This window comes from Girardinichthys multiradiatus, chromosome 4 (genome assembly GCF_021462225.1).
Source record: "Girardinichthys multiradiatus isolate DD_20200921_A chromosome 4, DD_fGirMul_XY1, whole genome shotgun sequence".
Lineage (NCBI taxonomy): Eukaryota > Metazoa > Chordata > Actinopteri > Cyprinodontiformes > Goodeidae > Girardinichthys > Girardinichthys multiradiatus.
The window spans coordinates 872,564-895,501 of NC_061797.1; the positions used below are offsets into that span (position 1 = coordinate 872,564).

The following is a 22,938-nucleotide window of genomic DNA, read 5'->3' on the forward strand; positions in this document are numbered from 1 at the left end:
AGACGGTGGATGTCCTTAGAGGTGAACTAACAGAAGTTGGAAATAGGTTGGAGACAATTGAGGGTAGCCAGGCCACTCCCCCATCCCTGGAGGAATGGGGGGGCGAACAGAAACCCACCTCACAGGTTGAAACCTTTGAAGGTGAAACACACCTGCGATACTCTGAGAGAACCTGCAGGTCAGATCTGGAGGATGTAGAAGCTGCTCTCCAGAGATTACCTTTCCAGGTTCATGGGGTTCCCCATACATCCACCGAGGCCAGAACAGGTGTAAATAGTCAGAATAGGTTCAGTGGTGCGGTTCCCCACCCCAATGTAATCAGCAGCCATGAACGATACCTGGCTGGGGATCCAGCAGGAGTAAATAGTTCCAGGCTTAGATGCGAGCAGCCTCCAAACTTGAGCAGCCGGAGTGAATTCTCAGATGATGACTCAGAGGGGCCGGCACCAATCCCTGAGAGTGGATTGCGCACCCGCCAGGTTGAGTCTCTGGTCAAAGACAGAGCGTTTTGACCCTAATAATGCAGAATCAAACATTGATGCTTATCTTAGGGAAGTTGGACGCTGTCTTCTAGATTTGTACTGCCCATCAGCACGGGAAAAACTGAAGCTCATCTGGAAGACAACATCCAGGAGCGTCTATGTTTTCATGGAGAGCCTGCCCCCTGCAGTCCGAGACCGTTATTCAACCCTCTGTGTACACAGACCGGGCCTCCGCCACACTTGGTGCTTTCACTATCCAGCAAAAGAAAAGCGAATCACCCAGAGAGTATTACCGGCGCTTGAGAGCCGCTTACTTCCAAGTACGCAATGCTCCCGGCATTGAGGAGGAACATGCTTTTAAATCCCTGATCCTCCACAACCTTCATGAAAGTGTGCAATACGATGTTACTATGTATTGCAGAACAAAGACCATGACCATGCAAGAGATCCGCAAATATACTCAGATGGCGTGGGAAACACGTGCTCGCCCGACCAAGGGATCAGAGAAACTAGGGTTTTACAGGTCCAGACTGAAAGAACCAGCCTTGCGTTGGAAGCAGGAAACCACGTTAAGAACAGGTTCAGGGATCAACATAGGTTTGGTCAGCTGGACGGGGGGGTTGGTACTGAATACCAACCACGGTCAAAGTTGCCGGACCACTTCCGATCAAACAGACGACCTGACCATCACTTGAGGCCTAAAGGTAAAACTGATGGAAAAGGGTGGAACTGACACGCAAAAGGGATTATGGGGAAAGAAATGGAGGATGCCTTATGCAAAATGGTGACAGAAGCAGTGCATCAGGCCATCACGCCCCCACAACCCTTGAAACAGGAAGCCGACCCTCCAGTTAAACCAGACCCAAACTTCCTGTCAGCATGACTAGGCGTTGACCCAGTCTCCAAAGCCATCAGAGTCTACCTGATCAGATGGGGAGGCAAACCTGGGAAACTCCAAGTACCCCTTGGGACCTCCCTAGGAGAAACACCACAAACCATCTTTCCAAGGTTCTCAGGTAAACTGAACCAAAATGGACATGCACGTCGTCTATACTGTCTGATCATGATAGGAGGACATTTCCAACGGAGTTCCCATTTTAAAAAGGGATCAGAGATCAGCCTGATGTTCTCGGCCTTGTTTGAGGAGGTGAGTAGAGCCATGCTCTCCCTCAATGAACCATTTCAGGCCGAAGCTTGTGATGTAAGCATCACCAGCGGCACCCAAGACAGATCATGCATCACTAGTTGGGTGGAGCTGGACATCAAACTCAAAGACAAGACTGGTGCACCAAATCTATATGTGCACATTGAACACAGAGCTTTTTCTTTGTGGCCAGGACCTGCTGGACAGGCTGGCCCCACTCATTGACTGCCACCATAACCAACTCTGGGTCCAGGTGGAGGTGCCAAAACCACTGGGTGCAAGCAGCAAACCATCCTTGGTGACAAACCAGGTCATCAGCTTAGAGGTGCCCAAAGAACCTCTCAGGCCCTCGTCAGAGCCGGTCATGGGCAACTCTGAGACACAGCTGCACCCAGCAACCCAGGAAACTCCTCCCAGATGCAGTCATGCATTGCTTTGCTCTTTAAAGAACCCAGGTGTGAAAACTGACAACCCCAAAGTGGTGGAAGGCATACACCTGGAAACCATGTTCTTACCAGAAGTGCTTCTAGCATTCTGGCTAGAAAATTCATCAACCAGTAGAGAGCTGTATGACCGCTTGTGCCAAAAAGATCCCCTCTTAACTGAGGCACAACACAGCCACACACTCCTTTTAGCAGGCTGGCTCCGCCCTCTCCTTAAGACAACCAGAGTGTGCACTTCCAGTGTGCAGATTGGCATAAAACAGCTCTCCCATGCTTTGAACATTGTTCCAACAGACCGAAGAGGGGTTACATTACTTTGGTTCCACCTTCAGACCAACTGGGTCGAACCAGCTCCAAAGTTAGCAGGAGGTAACAAATTCCTCCTAACGGTGACATGCAGCTTCATTAAGTCAGCACCAAATGACACAGTCATCCCAGCTGCTGCTGTTTTGCTAAACCAGATGAAGTTTTACATCGAACTCTCCTCCCCGAGAACAAAGCTTGTCTACATGTCTGGGAAAGGAGAGACCAGTGCGTAGGACTAGTTTAATTAGGTGCATGTTTCATAACTCACACTAACATGCACTAATCACTAACAACTTTCTTCAACAGAAACAGTTAAAAATATAACTACCTTCTAGGACACAGTGTTAAACTGTAAGTTGGCACAATAATTTTCCATTAACACTCTGCATGCACAGCAGACCTCACAAAAGTGATTAAGAATGATTTAAGGGACACACACATTGCCAGAGATTTCATGCAAAATCTTATTAAAGGAGGTTGGTTCATCTGTAGACAGTCCCACTGAGTCACAGATACCTACTGGCCTAGTTCTGCTGAACCTAGTTGAGAAAATCCTAAGTCCACCACAGCAGACACCTTGCAACCTCCACAAACACACCTGGCTTATAGCCTAAGTACTGCAATTCAATTATTAATGTTCCCCCTCTTTTAACATCTAGATAGTTTAGAGACAGGAGTTATATTAAACCCATCATCATTTGGAAAAGCTAATGGTTTAAGCCTGTATACATTCATTCCCCCACGGTGCATAGCACCACCTCTGCCAATGACACAGGCAGGTTCCAGTGCCTAATGGAAGTTGGACGAATAAGCTATGTACCATGATTTTGTTTTTGTTTATATATATATATATATATATATATATATATATATATATATATATATATATGTACTGTATCTTCTATTCGTTGTTTCATTTTGTCTCAGGGTTACCAAAGCTTTATTTTGTGCAAGAGTGATTTGTCAGTCAAAACAAGTCAAAGTTCCCCACGTTTCGGCAGAAACGGTTGATTAAACACTGACATCTAGTAATAGTTATCTATTATTACTGAGTATTTAACGGTTGTAATCATCAAGGGCTTTAGGCTACAATTACAACACCAGAGGACATCTCTGGCTTTGATTCATAAATAAGGATTTTTGGTTAATAAATAAATTTTCTCAAATTATGATTTTAAATTATAATTCTTGATAAATATTAATTAATCAATCATCATAATCCTAACATGATTGGCACTTAAATGTTTGGTGAAATCAAATGGAAGAAAAACAACAGTAGAACTCCAGGCTATGTTTAATAGTGAAAGTAAGAGCATTTCCACACGCACAACGCAAAGGGAACTGAAGGGATTGGGACTGAACAGCTGTGTAGCCCTAAGAAAACCACTAATCACTGAGGCTAATCAGAAAAAAAGGCTTCAATTTGCTAGGGAACATAAAGATTGGACTCTGGAGCAATGGAAGAAGGTCATATGGTCTGATGAGTCCAGATTTGCCCTGTTCCAGAGTGATGGGTGCATCAGGGTAAGAAGAAAGGCAGGCGACGTGATGCACCCTTCATGCCTAGTGCCTGTGGGCTCAGTGCTATGATCTGGGTGTTGTGATTATTAATCTGAGAATATTATTTAATATTAATATTTTAATATTTTATTAAATAATATTTCGGTCTGTTAAGGGTTGTCCTGTGAATACCAGCCCAGTAAGGCGATGGTATTAGGACAAAATAGAAAGGTGTGAGACAAGCTCTGACATTATTGAACAGCATAAACTCTGCGCACACATGGAATGAATTCACACAATTTCTTAAAATACAAGAATTTATTAACAAAAATAAGTCAACTCAAAGTCAAACATATTTCAATCAACAAACTCTTTACTATGCTAAAACAATCCAACTAAACTACCAAGCAGAATTAAAGAATAACGAAGACTAATGATACAGTCGATCACAAAATTCTCTTAGAAAGGCTGGAATATGCTGTAGGGATCAGGGGAACAGGGCTAGGCTGGTTTAAATCTTATCTGTCTGGCAGATTCCAGTTTGTTCATGTAAATGATAAAAAATCTTTAAACTCCAGGGTTAATTGTGGAGTACCACAGGGCTCAGTACTTGGGCCAATTCTCTTTACTATATATATGCTTCCAATAGGTCAAATTATTAGGCAGCATGGGATACATTTTCACTGTTACGCTGATGATACTCAGCTTTACTTATCCATAAATCCTGATGAGCCCAACCAGTTAGATAGACTACAAGCATGTCTTGAAGACATAAAAACTTGGATGACGTTACATTTTTTGCTTCTAAATTCAGACAAGACAGAAGTTGTCGTCTTTGGACCGGAGTCTTTAAAAAAGAAACTGCTTAGTCAATCACTTAACCTGGATGGCATTAAATTGACCTCTGATAATAAAGTAAAAAACCTTGGTGTTATTTTTGACCAGGACATGTCATTTAAATCCCATATTAAACAGGTTTATAGGATTTCCTTCTTTCATCTCCGGAACATTGCCAAAATTAGAAATATGCTATCTAAGAGTGACGCTGAAAAACTAGTCCATGCATTTGTTACTTCAAGGCTGGACTATTGTAATTCGTTACTATCAGGATGTCCACAAAATGCAGTTAAAAGCCTTCAGCTGATTCAAAATGCTGCAGCAAGAGTTAAATTAAAAAGAGAGATCATATTTCTCCTATTTTAGCTTCCCTTCATTGGCTCCCTGTTAAGTCCAGAATAGAATTTAAAATTCTCCTCCTCACATATAAAGCCCTTAATGATCTAGCTCCATCATACATCAGAGATCTGATTGTTCCATATGTTCCTAACAGAGCACTTCGTTCTCAGACTGCAGGTTTACTGGTGGTTCCTAGAGTCTCTAGAAGTAGAATGGGAGGCAGATCCTTTAGTTATCAGGCTCCTCTCCTGTGGAACCAGCTCCCAGCTTTAGTCCATGAGGCAGACACCCTGTCTACTTTTAAGGCTAGGCTTAAAACTTTCCTTTTTTATAAAGCTTATAGTTAGAGTGGCTTAGTTTATCCTGAGCTATCGTCCTTATTTTTTACCTCCGTCTTCCTCCCTCCCTGTTGGATGGAGTACGGGGGAGTCAAGTTTAGCCTAAACTGGCTCGGTTATGGTTGAGGTGCAAACACACCCTCCATTTCTGCTACCTGTATGACCCCTTCTCTTTTCCAATGGTTATGGTCAATCTGAAAAAGAGAAGTATCCCAATCATTGTGGTTTTTAGTATAACAATGACCATCAGTGGGACCCTTTGTGGGGTTCCTTGAGACGACATTGTTGTAAATAAGCGCCGTTTAACTAAATAATCTGAACTGAAACTATCTGTGTAGTTATGCTGCTATAGGCTTAGGCTGCTGGAGGACATAACGACCACTTTCACCCTCTTTGCTACATTCTCACACTACTCTCCAATTTTGCATTGTTTGCTGTTATTGCAGCTTTTAACCTTGTTCTCTCTTTTCTCTTCCTAGAAGCTACACCTGGCCTGACTCTGTGTCTGCCTGTGACACCTTTCTGGAGAGGGGAATCGCCCAAGCTTCTGCTGGCAACAACTTAATGCTCACCCTCTACCGATGATCCACATAGCCCTGTCTTTTAGTGTTTAACCCTTTCTCTCTCCTAGACATGGAAATTGACTGAGCTTTTACTGTAACTAATTATATGTGCTCTCTTTCAGACTCTAACCTTGAAAACCGGCTCAGAGTTTATCTGTTCTTTCTTTCTAGGTGAAACGACTAAAGGAGCTACATCCATTAACATTTACTTTTCCTTCCCATAGAAAGTACTTCTGGATCAGTGCTTCTGTGTTCTTTTTGTGTCTCTGCTCTGTTCTCTCAAACCCCCAGTCGGTCGTGGCAGATGGCCGCTCACACTGAGCCTGGTTCTGCTGGAGGTTTCTTCCTGTTAAAAGGGAGTTTTTCCTCTCCGCTGTCGCTACATGCATGCTCAGTATGAGGGATTGCTGCAAAGTCAACGCCAGTGACTGTCCACTCTCTCTACATGCTCATCCAGGAGGAGTGAATGCTGCAAGTCACTGACTGGATGCAATCTGCTGGGTTTCCTTAGATAGAAAAACTTTTTATCCAATTTGAATAAAAAGCTAACTCCGACTGCACTGTTCAATTGTTAGGATTAATTGGAATGTATGTACCTGACTGTTGTGAAGTGCCTTGAGACATCATGTGTTGTGAATTGGCGCTATATAAATAAAACTGAATTGAAAATTGAATTGAAAAAATTGAATTAATGGGCTATGTACAATATAAACAAGTTGATTAAAGATGGTTGAAAATCGTGACCAAAAAGAATGATGCAACATTACCATGCAATGTTTATGTTTGAGAACCAAGGACTATCTTGAAGAATCTGGAAGTGAAGTTAAATTAGTCTTGGAACCAACTTAGGCAATGATCAGCAAACGTTTAGACAACCATTCACAATGCAAGATCAGAAAAAATATTATTTTAATAAAATAATGTTTTAAATAATGATCTGCTGAATAAAACCAACCTTCTGGATGACCATTTCTCAACGGTGTCTAATTAGTTGCCTTTATTCATTGAAATAATATTTGAAGAAATATTATTAAGGGAGTATTTTGGAAACGAGCCAAATCTTTCTGGAGAAATGGGGCTTAATGGTATTTACTTAGTTATCAAATTTAGTAAATGATGTTTAGGGACACATTATTTACTGGATTGAAGAAGCCTTTCTGGGTAAATATTATTTAGCACCAGAATCAAACACACACCTTTAAAAATACCGTTAATAAAAGGGTTAAAATGCATAATTGCGGACCGCGCGTTATGAGCAATCTTCTGTGTTTAAAATCACACTTCAAGTAAAGTTTGACTTAACTTAAAAACACAGAAAACAAACAGGGCACGTGTGCTGGAGATAGCCTGCTAGCACTAAGATAGCCGAGTTTCACACAAATAAAACCAAACTTCATAGAATGAAAACGTTCAGATCATTTCATCCTAACTGTTAATCTGCCCAAACCTAACCTCTGACCATGGTGAGGAAATGTTGTCCAAGGGGCGAAGTTTGAAGAAACGTCCACAGTCAACAAGCGGTTAGCTCAGTAGCTTCGCGGGGCGTTCGCTCTGTGAACAAAAGGGTTAGCTCCAAAGCTGTAGCTGAGCGGCCCGTCCTGTCTGCTGACCACACGGGTTAACAAGATGATGCGGTCTCTGCTGTCTTCCTTCCAGACTGGGAGACCATTTGCAGGGGTTTCTCTTGAAGACCGTTTGCTTCTGCAGGGCTCAGAGAGAAAGTCAGCAATGCTTATACCTTAATTTCCCCTCTTTATGAATGAAATCACCGGGTACACAAACAGTGCTTCACTCATACTTAACTTGTGCATATGATCGCGTGATCTTATGACACTCTTGGATCCAGTTTGAAGAGTTTATGTCTTTTTGTCAGCAAAAGACATTAGCGTGCTTTGTCCCCCTCCTATCCCAATGAACACCAGTGTGGAAGAGGTCAGCTTGTTGGAGAGGGTGTGCTCTTATTCAGACAGTGGCATCATGGGAAGTCTACCGCTGCTACCCTCCTTTCCTCAGTTGCTGGAAGTCAGTTAAATGCAATTTATTTTGAAAGTTCCAGAAAAGTCCGAACCAGAGTTTAATGTTGAAATCCATGGCTGGGTCCCAACATGGGGTTGCTGCAGGTGGTCAGGTCTGGGTTCAGCAACAGTATGTGTTCAAAGAATGAGGTCAGCCAACTACCTGAATATACTGAATGACCAGGTTATTCCATCAATGGATTTTTTCTTCCCTGATGGCATGGGCATATTCCAAGATGACAATGCCAGGATTCATCTGAGGGAGCACGAGACATCATTCTCATTCATGGATTGGCCACCACAGAGTCCAGTCCTTAACCCCACTGAAAATCTTTGGGATGTGCTGGAGAAGGCTTTGTGCTGCGGTCCGACTCTACCATCATCAATGCAAGATCTTGGTGAAACATTAATGCAACGCTGGGTGGAAATAAATCTTGTGACATTGCAGAATCTTATCGAAACAAAGCCACAGCGAATGCGTGCCGTAATCAAAGTTAAAGGCGGTCCAACAACATAATAGTGTGTGACCTTTTTTTTGGTGGCGACCTTTTTTTATGGCCAGGCAGTGTAACTGTGCTTTAATATCTTTCACAGTTTTAAAAGGTCTTTAAAGCACTCGTCACAGAGAAAATATGTACTTTTAAAAAAAATGCTGTCTTGGAATGAGATTTAAAAACCATCATCTCTTCAAACTGAATGAGATAAATCTGATATGCCTGCTTCAGTTTACTTTTATCACTTTGCTACATTTTGGATGTGTGTTCTGAGCTTTGGATTCTCTATTGGCCCATTGCATTGCTGCCCACACACCCTAACACATACACAAAAATAGTCACCTCTATGTAATCTCTGAACACCTTTAAACATTGTTTTGGTCTCAGAAAAATCCCAACAGTGTTTTTCATTTTGTACTTCTGTTTATTTCTCAAAGCATTAAAGACCATCTGTTACTTTTTGAGACTGGTAGCTGCTCTAATGGGCGCTGGAATCCTCAGGCATAATTAGAATCCGGCTCGAAGGACCAAAAATGTCAGGTTCAAACAACCTAAAATACTTATAACATCACAAAAAGAAGAGAAAGACAAAGAATTAGTTTCATACTCGCTGCGAGGAGAACGGACAGAGATGTGCTTCAGTTGCAAATCTTCTACCGCTCTGAAAAACATCTGTCCGAATCCTCTTTTTAGTATCTTTTAGGGTGGTCCCTAGTTACAATATACGTTGCTGCTCTGAAGGGTGGGATAAACATCTGCAACGTAAACAGGTCATATACACCATTATCTTGTAACAGTACACTTCCACAGTCTCCACCATCTTAAGATCTGTGTGTCCTTTGTTCAGCACAATCAGCCACGATCTTTATGACATCCTCAACTGTGACTGCTTCCTTCCCGGCTCCACCTTTGATCCTTGCCTCCAAACAACTCATCACATCCTTACTCACACATACATGAAAGGCTATAAAGATCAAATAGTAAAGTTAATAAAAAAGGAAAAAATATAAGATGAAACTATATACAATTATTCCAACAATGAGGCTCAATATAGAACATTTGTGTATCTGTTAACACCTGAGTCTAAACACCTGTGGGTCTGAGTGTGAGTGCGCTTGTGCATACAAGGTTCCTCCATAAAAATACGCAATAGTGAGTGTGAGGAGCCACAGACCTGCCCCCCTGGACCCGGGACAGATACGGATGGGATCCGAGCCACACACATCCAAAGGTCCCCCCAGAGCACAGAACCCTGGGAGAACCACCGTAGGGACTACCGTAAACTAAAACATCCTCTGTTTTTGTTACCTGTGTGCTGAGGAGCATGAAATTGATGCGTATCATCTATGGGGCATTTCCTTTCTCACTGAAAAAGAAAATGGTGTTGGATCAGCAGATTAACTCTTAAAAGTCAGGTGTGATGATTCCAAAGGTGGACAAGTTGTAGATAATCACACGTCCATATATAGATGCATAAAGTTGTGCTTAACTGTGGAATGATGGCAGCTTTGGGACAGCTGGAGGATGGAAGACGTCATAGGGAGCGTTTTATTCAGAGATTGTACTGACCTGCAGGCGCATGATGATGCATGGCTTATCAGCCGGTTTAGATTACCCAGGGCATGGAGCTGGCCTCAGTGTTACAGATACCAGGAGGAATCGTGCGTCTCTGGTGCCAGTTCAAGTCCTCACTACGCTGTGGTCCTTTCAACTGAAGCTTCTCAGAGCGAGCTGACTGACAGGTCTGGTATTTAACAGTCATCCCTGAGCCGGGCCATGCAAGCCATATAGGTCTGCCTCATCCATATGTTGCTCAGATATAGAAAGTTCCCCTAAACTGTGGCTCTCATTTGCAGCAAGGAGCTGATTTCTGGATGTAATCAGAGCTATAGACTGCACTCATACTGGTATAAGGGCCCCATCTGTAAGTGAATATGAATTTAGGAATAGAAGGCATTTTCATGCAATATATGTGCAACCTATTTATGGCACACTAATGTGTCTCACAAATGCGGTGGCATGTTGCCCTCCTCAACTCATGATTTTCTATTTTTTATGTGGTGTCCTGAATGGTTTTAAAGATTTAAAGTTCTTCACATAGTGCATGTGGTCACAGTTTTCCAAATAGAAATATAGGAGGAATATTCACGTCATTATAATGATCAGCATTGGGCTATGATTGAGCTTAGCGCAGAGCTAGAGTGCCGCGTGTATGTGATGCAGACATTTGGTTCGAGCCAACAACCTTTTTATTTCAAGTCAGGTTTGAGTTTCTGATCTCATTCAAGAAGTTGTTGGTTTGCTGTAATTCACTACAAACATCCCTCATGTTGTGCAGACACAGTCTCTCGTTTTTCCACCGACAGAAATGGTTGTTTGACTGTCACAGCACCGTTGCCATGGTTATTTGGGAACGTGACGGGGACTTCTGGCTATTTATACAGTTTGCGTATGTATTTAGGGGCGGGTACGGGGCGTTCCAAGTGCCAGGTGCAGCTGCGCCAAATTCACCGCAAATTGGGATTTATGAAGGCTACATGAGCGGTGACATGTCTGCGCACAGCTTCATACATCTGATTTTCTTTGTGCACAGCAAGCTTCAGAATTTCTCCCTACTGCAAACTTTTAGTATGAAAGGTGCGCACTCTTTCGTACATGAGGCCACTGGTCACCAGCTATTTCATATCCCTCCTGATTAGTTTCTCTCTCAGTTCACTGGTTTATACTCCAATTCCCTCAGTATTTAGGCTCTTTGGGTTTCATTGGTCACACCTCCCAGACAGATTTTTGTAGAAACTTGAAAAGCTCCATGACTGTTCAGCAATGCCTGCTGATTCATGCGATGCATAAATCACATTCCTAGCTCTTATAATTTCCGAGTTATAGGAAGTTGCTCGAGAGCAGTTCAGGCAATGAGCTAATTCAGAATTTTTTCAATTTCAAGCTATTTTGGGAAGGACAGATTTGGTACTCCTAAACCTTTTTTATGACAAAACGATAAAAGGTATCGATATAATTCTTGAATTGAGAGTGCCAGCAAGGTCTGAAGATAAATCTGCACATGACTCATGTCTCTACCTCAAACAGTTTACGAGAGGTGGCGATTCAAAAACGTGAGTTTAAGGATTTTTTGCTCAGATTTTTTCTGAAATTCCTATAGGTTTCCCATTCATTGTGTGTTGACTTTATGTTGCTTTGGGGCGGGTTGCCCGCCCCATGTTGCAGGTTGCCACAAAGAGAATCCTACTCGAAAGAGAATCTTACGTTTTGATGTATAATTTGTATAGGTAGAATGAAAACTGAGCAAGTGAGTTGAGTTAAATGGACTGAACGTATATAGCACCTTTCCAGTTATACAGACCACTCAAAGCACTTTACACTAGAGCCACATTCACCCAATCGCACTCACTAACACTCACACATTTATACACTGATACACAGATTGGTAGGCAACTTGAGGTTAAGTGCCTTGCCCATGGGCATATCAACATATGGCAGGTGAAAGCTGGAATTGAACCCACAACCATCTGATTGCAAGACAACTACTCTTCCTACTGAGCCACAGTCGCCTTTGTCCGTTCTTTTTCAGGTTATTCAAAAACCTACAATGTACACTCTAGCAGCACGAACATTCCATCATTGGGTTACATTATAAAACAGAAAATCTGAAAAAATTGTAATAAAGTTTGAATGAAATTTGTAGAAAAACTGTAAAAGATATGAAAACGTTGACTTATGCAATAATAGCAGAAGGTTGTGAAAGCATTTTAAAAGTTGAATGGTGTTTCTAGCTGAAAGTATGCAGAAGTAGTTAAATGGCAAAAACAGTGGAATTTTTGTGGTTTTCCATTCATTTCAATGGCAACAAAAAAATCATGTAAAGCTGTATATTTAAAAAAGTATAAAAGGTATAAATACCAAAAGTCATAGCCGGAATGTCCTGAAAAGGCTGAATATTGTGTAAATAGCACAAACTATGCAGAAGAAGAAGCGAATCAAAAAGTGTACGGAAGCAACCAGAATAATAATGAGAAGACGGAATATTAAAGAATAAAGAGAAACAGGATCTCAATAGGGTTAGGGTTAGGGTTACCTACAGCATTCTCACTAATAATAATTAAAGCTGCAAGCAGCATTGTAAGCCCTCGCAGCTCAGTGCATTTCGGCCTGTGCAGCTACTGTAGCAGCATTGCCAGCTGCACGACACTGACGAGGCCACTGTTTGATTACACACATTGACACTAGGTGGCACTGTGAGCGACATGTCATGTTTGGTCATGCAGAGTTCTGGTCTGGCGAGAAGCATTCAAGATTTGGGGGAAATCCGATCTTCCAGATGGAAGCTGCACTCACTTGTTTATTAGTCGGCGGGGCTGAAACGATGTTATGAATTGACTGTGCCAACATGTCAGCATTGATCCATGATGATGTATACTACATTTGAAGTGGGTCTGATGATGTATGAGGGAGATGGAGCACTGGAAATGTCCTTGGGGGCGCTGTTGATCCAAATTCCAATGTAATCTAATACAGCTGTTTTGGGGGTTGACGAAGATCAACCATATTTATTTTGGAGTAAATCGAACCATGCATGTGTAATTTAGAGCCAAACGTATGACCATGGCGTGACATCAGAATTCGCCACGTCACCACGGTCACACCCTGTAGCCAAACTTGTCAGTACTGGAAACCAACTTAGACCATCATGTTATCTGTCACTGGGGACAGTTTCATGTTGATTACGTGAAGGGGATGAAATATGGACCACACTAAGTGAAACGTTTGATGATGTTAGCATTTGACCATTGAATATTGTTCAGGACCTCATATGCATCAATCCCCGAACGTTTTGTGTCTCTGTGACTTTTCTTGTAGGAAATAAAACAGTTTCGTGTTTCACGGCGAGAAGTCATATTTTGGGGCTTGGCCACGCCCACATACCTTTAATGTAGCAAAAATTATTTGACAACTTTTAATCCCCAATGGTTTAAGTCTATACTCATGGATTTTGAGGTCTGTAAGTTGAAAGCTGTAAGGGAGTTCACTCAGATTCGACACGTGTAAACGAGAGAAAAATGCGTCTTTGATCCAAAATGGCTGACTTTCTGTGGGGTTTGGACAATCAGTACAACAGACTTTTTTGTTGGTTCCAAGAAGTTACATATGTGTACCCAATTTCATAAACCTCGGACAAAGCATGCCTTGGGGCTGGTTGCTTTAGTTCTTCTAGAGGACGCTGTGGAGCAATTAGGCCAGGCCCACCAATTATTTCACTGGATTTGTTTAGGGGGCTGGACCAATATCAATCATATTGAGTTTGGTGGTGATCGGCTGAAAAATGTGGAAATTAGAGCCACAGCCACACCCTTTTATGAAAAGTCACTATGCTCCAAACGAAGTTAGACCCACTAGTTATAAATCACCTGACACAGTTTAAAGTGTGTGAGTGTGAGTGTAGACAGCCAGATAGCGACCTTTCCCAGTAAAAAAAGGTGACTTCCTGGCAGCGCTGGTGGTGTAGGGGTTAGCGTGCGACCACTTATAGAGCCTATAGTCCTCGAAGCGGCCGTCCTGGGTTCAAGTCCTGGACCCTATGACCTTTGCAGAATGTCACCCCCTCTCTTTGCCCCTCCTTCCTGTCTGCCTACTGTCAAAAATAAAGGCCCCTAGTGCTGAAAAAATTCTTTAAAAAAAAAAAGTGATTTCCTGTTCTCAGGGGGTGTGGCTTTGATGATGTGAGCATATGACCCCATAGGATTGTCCTCCTTCATGCCAACTTTGGTGTGAAAGTTATTGCACTTTTTCACTTTGGGCGCGAACGCCAAGTTTGTGCCCCGGCCACGCCCCCTAAACATGGCTGAAAACTCATGATTTTGATAACTTTTAATTGCGCATGCCTTAAATATGAAGCCGCTCAAAATCCCTAGGAGGAGTTTGTTAAAGTTCGAGGTGAGTAGAAGGGAAAAACGGCCAAATATTTGGTTTTAATCCAAAATGGCCGACCTCCTGTGCGTTTTAGGGCATACCCCCAAGAGACTATTTTTCTTGGTTTGAGGAGCTCTACCAGTGTGCCAAATTTCAGATCTCTATGACTTACGGTTTGGCCTAGCTCACGTATGGGGGTGTGGTTAAGAGGTTTGGCCACGCCCACTGACGGCAACATCAAAGAACAAAAATTTCACGCGGGGGGACAATTTTGGGTAAAATCGTGTGCATCTAGGGGCTTGGCAAAGTCCCCAAATTGTCTCGCTGGAATAATAAATAATATAATAAAATCCTACGATTTCAATAGGCCCTTGCAGGCAGGCGCAGGCAGGCGTTCCTTCTCGGGCCCAACTAATTGTAACAGTCCAGAAAGGCAAGTGCAGAACGGAACAGGAGGGAAAAAAAATCAGCAACTAGATCATTTATAATGATGCAGCGCAACAACCTGTGCATGTTTCAAGCCACACAGTTTTTGTTCACTTTTCCTCTAGTTCTGCTGGGGGCAGTAGCAGGCAGCCAATAGCACGTGCAGTTTCCTCATTTAAATAGGGTGGTCTGCACCCCTTTTGCAGCTGTTATCAATTGCATGTGCAATCTTTAAAAATACTTATTTCATCCGTCCATCCATTGTCTTCTGCTTATCGGGATCGGGTCGTGGGGGCAGCAGCCTAAGCAGAGAGACCCAGACTTCCCTTTCCCCAGACACTTGGGCCAGTTCGTCCAGGGGAATCCCAAGGCGTTTCCCGGCCAGCCGAGAAACATAGTCCCTCCAACGTGTCTTGGGTCTTCCTCTGGGCCTCCTCCTGGGTGGATGTGCCCGGAACACCTCACCAAGGAGGCGTCCAGGAGACATCCTAACCAGATACCTGAGCCACCTCAACTGGCTCCTCTAGACATGGAGAGACAGCAGTTCTACTCTGCGTCCCTCCCTGATGACTGAACTTCTCACCCTATCTCTAAGGGAGTGTCTGGGCTAATACCATGATCTTGTTCTTTCGGTCATGATCCAATGCTCATGACCATAGATGAGGGTAGGAACGTAGATCAACCGGTAAATTGAGAGCTTCACTTTTTGACTCAGCTCTCTCTTCATCACCACAGACCAGTTCAGCGCCCGCATCACTACTGACACAGCACCGATCGGTCTATTGATCACCGCTGCATTTTTCCCTCATTCGTGAACAAGACTCCGATACTTGAACTCCTGCACTTGAGGCAGGACCTCCACCCCGACCCGGAGGAGGCACTCTATCCTTTTCCAGCTCGAGACCATGGCCTCCGACTTGGAGGCACTGATTCTCATCCCAGCTGCTTCACACTCGGCGGTGAACTGCTCCAGTGAGAGCTGTAGATCATGAGCTGATGAAGCCAATAGGACCACATCATCCACACAAAGCAGAGATGTAATCCTAAGGCCACCAAAACGGATTCCCTCAACACCTTGGCTGCGCCTAGAAATTCTGTCCATAAAAGTTATGAACAGAATCGGTGACAAAGGGCAACCTTGGTGGAGTCCACCCCTTACCGGAAAAGAGTCCACCTTACTGCCGACAATGCGGATCAAGCTCTGACACCGGTCATACAGGGACCAAACAGCCCGTATCAAAGGGCTTGGTACCCCATACTCCCAGAGAACCCCCCACAGGATTCCCCAAGGGACACGGTCGAACACCTTCTCCAAGTCCATAAAGCACATGTAGACTGGTTGGGCGAACGTCCATGCACCCTCCAGGACCCTGCTGAGGGTGTAGAGCTGGTCCAGTATTCCACAGCCAGGACAAAAACCACACTACTCTTCCTGAATCCAAGGTTCGATTATCCGATGGACCCTCCTCTCCAGAACCCCCGAATAGACCTTACCAGGGAGGCTTAAGAGTGTGACTCCCCTATAGTTGGAACACACTCTACAGTCCCCCATTTTGAAAGGGGGACCACCACCCCTGTCTGCCAATCCAGTGGAACTGCCCCCGTTGTCCACGGGATGCCCCAATGTCCACGGGATCGCGTTAGCCAACACAACCCTACAACATCCAGAGCCTTATGGAACTCCTGGCGAATCTCATCCACCCCCAGGGCCTTACCACAGAGGAGCTTTTTAATCACCTCGGTGACCTCAGCGCCGGAGATAAAAGAGCCTGCCCCAAGATCCCCAGGCTCCGCTTCCTCACTGGAAGACGTGCCGGTGGGATACAAGAGGTCTTCAGGGGACTCTGCCAACCGATGCACTTATTGTACAACACTTATTGTACGTGCAATTTCTTTTTTTGTACAAGCAATTTAGCGCCCCTATATGGGATCTTTCAAGATCAGGCCCTGAGTGTGCAACGAGACCATCGTGGATCAGTGCTTTCTCCTGACCAACACTAATGATTACTTGTTTGACTCCTCTGTCTGAAATCTTATAAGAAGCACCTGGCCATGACTGGTTTATGGTGAAATAATGTTCTTTCCACTTCTGAATTATAGCTTCAATTGCGCTCATTTTCAGTTTAGAAATGAGGCTGTAACCATTGTCATTAGTATATTTTGTATTAGTAGGACTTTTGTGTCAATACTTCAGTAATGAGAAAACTTTTATTAGGCCAACAATATTCAACCAGCTGATGCTCACTTGCACAGCAGAAATGTTTTCTGAAAACTGCCAGATTTCAGCTGGTTTCCTGGCCTTCTGTCCTTTTGCACACTTTTTCTTTTTTTAATTTTAGGTCAATAGAGGTAGTAGAAATATATTTACCAAAGAAAACATTGAGATGGTCAATAGTTTTATCTGTTGTATTATTAATCATCTGGCTGCTGTGGCTCAGTGAAGAGTAATTGTAGGTTGGACGTTTGACATTAACTTTATTTTTGCCCTCTGTCAAGTGTCCTTGGCAAAACAAACTGAACCCCATGTTGCCAACTGATCATTTATTATTTGAATGTTACTTGCTACAGGAAGTACTTATATTTGTACATGTGAGCAAAAATATACTAGATAAGATCAGCCGATTGGCCATCTTCCGTTGTGAGGCTTGTGACTGCGCCTCACTTGGTAGTCATCTTGCAAATGGAAAGTTGTGGGTTTAATTCCAGCTTCCTCCTGCTCCATGTCAATGTATTTCTTAAACTGGACATTAACCCAAGTTGTCTATAGATCTGCATAACAGTGTATGGTGTGTCCATTTACCATTTTTTATAACAAAATGAAGAATGGAACAGAAAATACTCTGCAGAATTTATTGCAAGGCAACCTACTCTAAGGTTAGTCCTTTCATGTTTGTACATCCACTTTTTATCTCTCTCTGATTTGATCTACTCCTACATTTAACTGGTTAGGGTAGTGTGACTAGTGTCCAGGTTACATGTGACCTGACACAACCTACTGCTTGGGACTTATGTCCCAATGATTGCCAGTCCATCATCACCTTGGACTGCAATACTATTGAAAAACTAGTTTCTTTTTCCAAGCTTTTTCCAGAGTCAGGGAACTTCATCAACATTCAACTTACCTTCAGCAGAGAGATAAGTAACATTACTATCTTAAAACTCCAGTAATTTTCAAGTTTATTATCTGTATTAGTCAGTATTTGTAATAAGGGGATTTCTGCTTTAATAAAAATGATGGTCAGTTTCACAACTAAGGCATATAAATCTCTGACATTTTCTGGAAAAAATCTTACAGAAATGAAAAAAGGACAGACACATGCTTCTTTGTATGTACAGTTGACATTTATAGAGCTAATACAAATGACTGTGGTACACAACTTTTATAAAAACAAGTTTATAACAACACCATAAATAGAAATACAAAATGTTGATCGTTACAAATATGTGTCCTCTTCCAGCATCAGAGATGAGCCTGAGGCAAAGTGACTGAATAGAGTTGTTCAATATTGGAGCTAAACATTTAGCTCAGCAGAGATTTAGTCCTGCAATCTCAAACATGTCCTCCTGTTTAATACCTGTTGTTTCAGCATTACATTTATCAATATTAAGCAAGTACAAATATATTGGCCTGCACCTTACTGTGTGTGTTTCTTTCTCTCATGATAGCTTTACTCTCTTGCTTGATGTAAGCTTTAGGAATTTTGGCAGAAAAAAATACAGTTTTTGAAAGATTGTAAATCCTTAAAGATTAGCCTCAACAATTAAGAAACAAACACATTTGCATGTCCGAATGATATTATTGATCTGAAAGTCACAGACTGAATAATACATTCAGAAGTTTCAAAGACAGTTTTAGCTTTCTTCCACTTTAACCATTATGGCACTGAAGTTTACCAGAGAGAAGCACACAGAAATGTTTCAACAGAAGAAAATTACATTACAGATATTTTGGGGTATAATTTGTGAATAGTAAAGACCTGCAGAAATGAACCAGACAGCTTCTAAAATTCAGTTAGTTCTCAAGTAACATAACTGGGCTGCTGTGTGAACAAATTTTCGCTTTAATCTATTGGTAAACATTCCTTACATACTGACTGATAGGTAAATTGAAGTGGACAGTGACAAAGAAACACGTTTATTTAAACATTATCCACGTAGCTTTCTCCATGTTGAGGCTCTTGGGATTTGCCAAGAAGCAAATTTGTGTTATAGCTGATTTGATCAGATCAGGATATTCTCCTTCCCAGAAATCCAAAAGATATCTCACTGATGGATAGGTTTTTTTTTATAACAGTGTCTCTCTCAATTTTTCATTTTTAGCTCACACCTTGAACTGCAGTCTCATTTGCAGGTTCAGATTTGTACAGTTTTTCAAAATGCAATTCACAACTTTCCAACAGATCCTTTTCCCTCTTAACGAGAAACAAAATAACTTATGATTACATGCATTTTTTACTCTTTTGGGGTATGTATTTCAAATATACTATGTTGAATTAATTGATAATTATAAAGTCAGAATAAACATAGTAAAGAGCAGTGATTCCTTATGCTTTTGGCCGAATGCTGTGTGGTGTTGATGGACTATACTCAAAGTTTTCCTATTAGTTTCAGACTGAAGCTTTTAATACCATCTGAAAAGCAAGTTGAACCCAAGGATGAATCAAAGATTATAATTAAACACTTGAGACTGCAGACAGAAATTCACACCTGACAGCAAAGGGCGACATATTAATACTACTCATGTAAATGAAGGCTTGGGGCTTGTTTGTACAGTAGCATTATTTAAATAAGGAAGCTGCAGTATTTGTGCATTTGAGGTCAAATGAAAACCGATGACACATACTGGCTTATGATGATGTAGCTCTGTAGAATTTTTCAGCAAACCATTGGAACACATATCCTACAGATTACTGCACTGTTGACACAATGTGTTGCACTGCAGTAGCTGGATCTCATCTGCTTGTTTTTGTAAACATATCAAATAATAAATGAGCTTTAGCAAGTGTGTCGTTCAAAAGAAGTCATGCTGATTATTTTTTGATTTGATGACCATCGCTCTGTTTGTTTGTTGAGTAATTCATGATCAGCTATTAAGGGCATCCTGAGGAGGCTGCATGAATGTATAACTTGGATAAGAAACTGAAATTTGTCTGTTGGATATGAATCTAGAGGAAGGTACTGAGATATTATTACCTCAAGCAAAATTTCACAATTTCTGCAAAACATTTCCTATAGTTCACATTCTTCATGTGACTACTGTTTTCGCAGCATTGCTTTCATTTGTGGATGGGCACGTGTCATGGAATCTGGAGCTGCAGGTCCTCCTCTTCCTCATCAAGGTCACTTCTTGGACCATCTGGGTTATCAGGACTAAACCGAGCAGATCGTATTTTTCCAAACAGACCAGGATTCTGCTGCTGTCGCCTGAGCCTGGTGAAGGAGGAGAGATATATGTTAACTGTCATATCTCGGTCACATTATGTGAGCGAGATATGTGTTTACGAATCATGTGTACTACACCTCATAGGGATTTTTGGATGAACAGGTCAAACTGTGGCTGCTGACAGAGCAATTATCAGCCTAATTAAGCAACTCAAACCGAAAGTTTCATGCCAGTGTGAGCCAGCACTACAAAAACACATTATAAAGCTTTACACTTTAGTTTGTAGCTGTTTTCTGTGTTACTATCTAACTTAAGAAAAACTGCTGTCTTCTGGAGATAAGGCAAAAACAAACACTTCACTTTACTTGGATCCTTTCAACATGGCCTGATTCATAATAAAGCTGCACTTGTTCATTAATCTTTTCGGTGGCACAGTGGGAGGAGTACTTGTCTTGAAAGTTGTGGGTTCCATTCTAGCTTCCTCCTATCACATGCTGATGTGACAGGAGAATCTTCCATTCTTATCTAAAATTCTTGAGAAAATAGTTGCTAATCAAATGTGTGAGCATTTACACAGCAATGACCTGTTTGAAGAGTATCAGTCAGGCTTCAGAGCTCATCATAGCACTGAAACAGCTCTGCTGAAAGTCACTAATGATATTTTTATGGCCTCAGATAATGGACTTGTGTCTGTTCTGGTTCTGTTAGATCTCAGTGCTGCATTTGATCCAGTCGACCATAATATTCTCTTAGAAAGGCTGGAATATGCTGTAGGGATCAGGGGAAGAGCGCTAGGCTGGTTTAAATCTTATCTGTCTGATAGATTCCAGTTTGTTCATGTAAATAATAAATCATCTTTAAACTCCAGGGTTAATTGTGGAGTACCACAGGGTTCAGTACTTGGGCGAATTCTCTTTACTATATATATGCTTCCAATAGGTCAAATTATCAGGAAGCATAGGATACATTTTCACTGTTACGCTGATGATACTCAGCTTTACTTATCCATAAATCCTGATGAGCCCAACCAGTTAGATAGACTACAAACATGTCTTTAAGACATAAAAACTTGGATGACTTTAAATTTTCTGCTTCTAAATTCCGACAAGACAGAAGTTGTCGTCTTTGGACCGAAGCCTTTGAAAAAGAAACCGCTTAAGATAACATACACTTCATTAATCTCACAATGGAGAAATCAACTTATTACAACAGCTCTTAGTAACACACAAGTAGGGTGCAGTTATGGAAAAATTTGCAATCAAAGAAGAACAAGGTAAATGAGCAAAAACAAGTAGTAATAATAACATATAAAAAAAAAACATTTTAAAATAAGATTACTTAAGCACAATAAAAAGTGGAGGTCATTTATGCATAGTCAATCAATGTGGATGGCACTAAATCGACCTCTGGTAATAAAGTAAAAACACCTTAGTGTTCTTTTGACCAGGACATGTCATTTAAATCCCATATTAAACAGGTTTCTAGGATTTCCTTCTTTTGTCTCTACTTCTACTGTGACTAACTGCATGTGCTTTCTTTCATCCTCTATACTTGAAAACTGGCTCATAGTTCATCAGCTTAGCTGTCTTTCTTTCCTGGATGAAGCCCCTAAAAGAGCTACATCCATTAACATTTACTTTTCCTTCCCATAGAAAGGACTCCTGGATCAGTGCTTCTTTGTTCTCTTTGTGTCTCTGCTCTGTTCTCTCAAACCCCCAGTCGGTCATGGCAGATGGCCGCTCACACTGAGCCTGGTTCTGCTGGAGGTTTCTTCCTGTTAAAAAGAAGGTTTTCCTCTCCACTGTCGCTACATGCATGCTCAGTATGAGGGATTGCTGCAAAGTGAACGCCAGTGACTGTCCACTGTCTACTGCCTAATTTGTTCATCCACTTCTAGAAAACGGATTTGACGGTGATGCACACCTTTGTACTCCAAGGACTCCCTGTTCTACTTGGTGAGGAGAATCAGACATCTGCAGCTGATCCAAAACACAGCTGCCTGCGTCCTCACTAGAACTGAGAGAGTAGAGCACATCAATCCAGTTCTAAAGTCCTTCTACTGGTTCCCTGGATCTTAGAGATAACACTTTAAAATACAATCACTGAGTGGCTTTGAACTAAAATACATTAAAGGTCTATTGCTGTTGTATCAACCTTCCAGACCACTCGGGTTTTCTGGTTCAAGTCTACTCTGAAATCCCCAGAATCAGAACCAAACATGGAGAAGCAGCACTTAGTTCTTATGCTGCACTAATCTGAAACAAACTTCCAGCTTATTACCTGAGTTCTTTTAAATCAAGTTTAAATCAAGAGTTGCTTTGATTGTTCCCTTTAAACTACTGAGTCAAACATCATTAATTTTAGTCTGTAGTCCAACTTTATCATTACTTTATCATGTCACTGCAATGCGCTTTTTTTGTTACTACAATGTACATTTTTCATCATGTAAAGCACTTTGAATCATCTTGCTGCTTAAATGTGTAACACAAAAACTTGCCTTTTCTATAACATGTGAGAAATTACCAATGTAACTATGAGTAACCTCTACCTGGATTATATTATTTGTGGAGTCCATTTCCAAACATTATTTTATCAGTACATTATAGCAGATGATTCTTCATCATCATTTGTCAAAGAAAAGAGGCCAAAACATATACAGTGGCAAAGAAACAAAGGAAACAGCACCTGCTTACTCAGATCTCTTCCACATGAACTAATTTGTTAATGCTTTCAGTTATTAGTG

At 41.8% G+C, this 22,938-nt stretch overlaps 1 protein-coding gene across 3 annotated transcripts in view; it reads right to left on the minus strand.

The window, feature by feature from the left end:
* Positions 1 to 18,132: 18,132 nt before the first annotated feature.
* The window catches only part of ccdc102a (coiled-coil domain containing 102A), a 99,518-nt gene continuing 94,712 nt past the window's right edge, over positions 18,133 to 22,938 (minus strand). For all 3 annotated transcript variants that reach the window (XM_047362979.1, XM_047362977.1, XM_047362976.1), the window contains one exon: positions 18,133 to 20,242. In XM_047362979.1, coding sequence (XP_047218935.1) covers positions 20,183 to 20,242 — 60 coding nt within the window. In that variant the 3' untranslated portion in view covers positions 18,133 to 20,182. The remainder of the gene's footprint in view (positions 20,243 to 22,938) is intronic.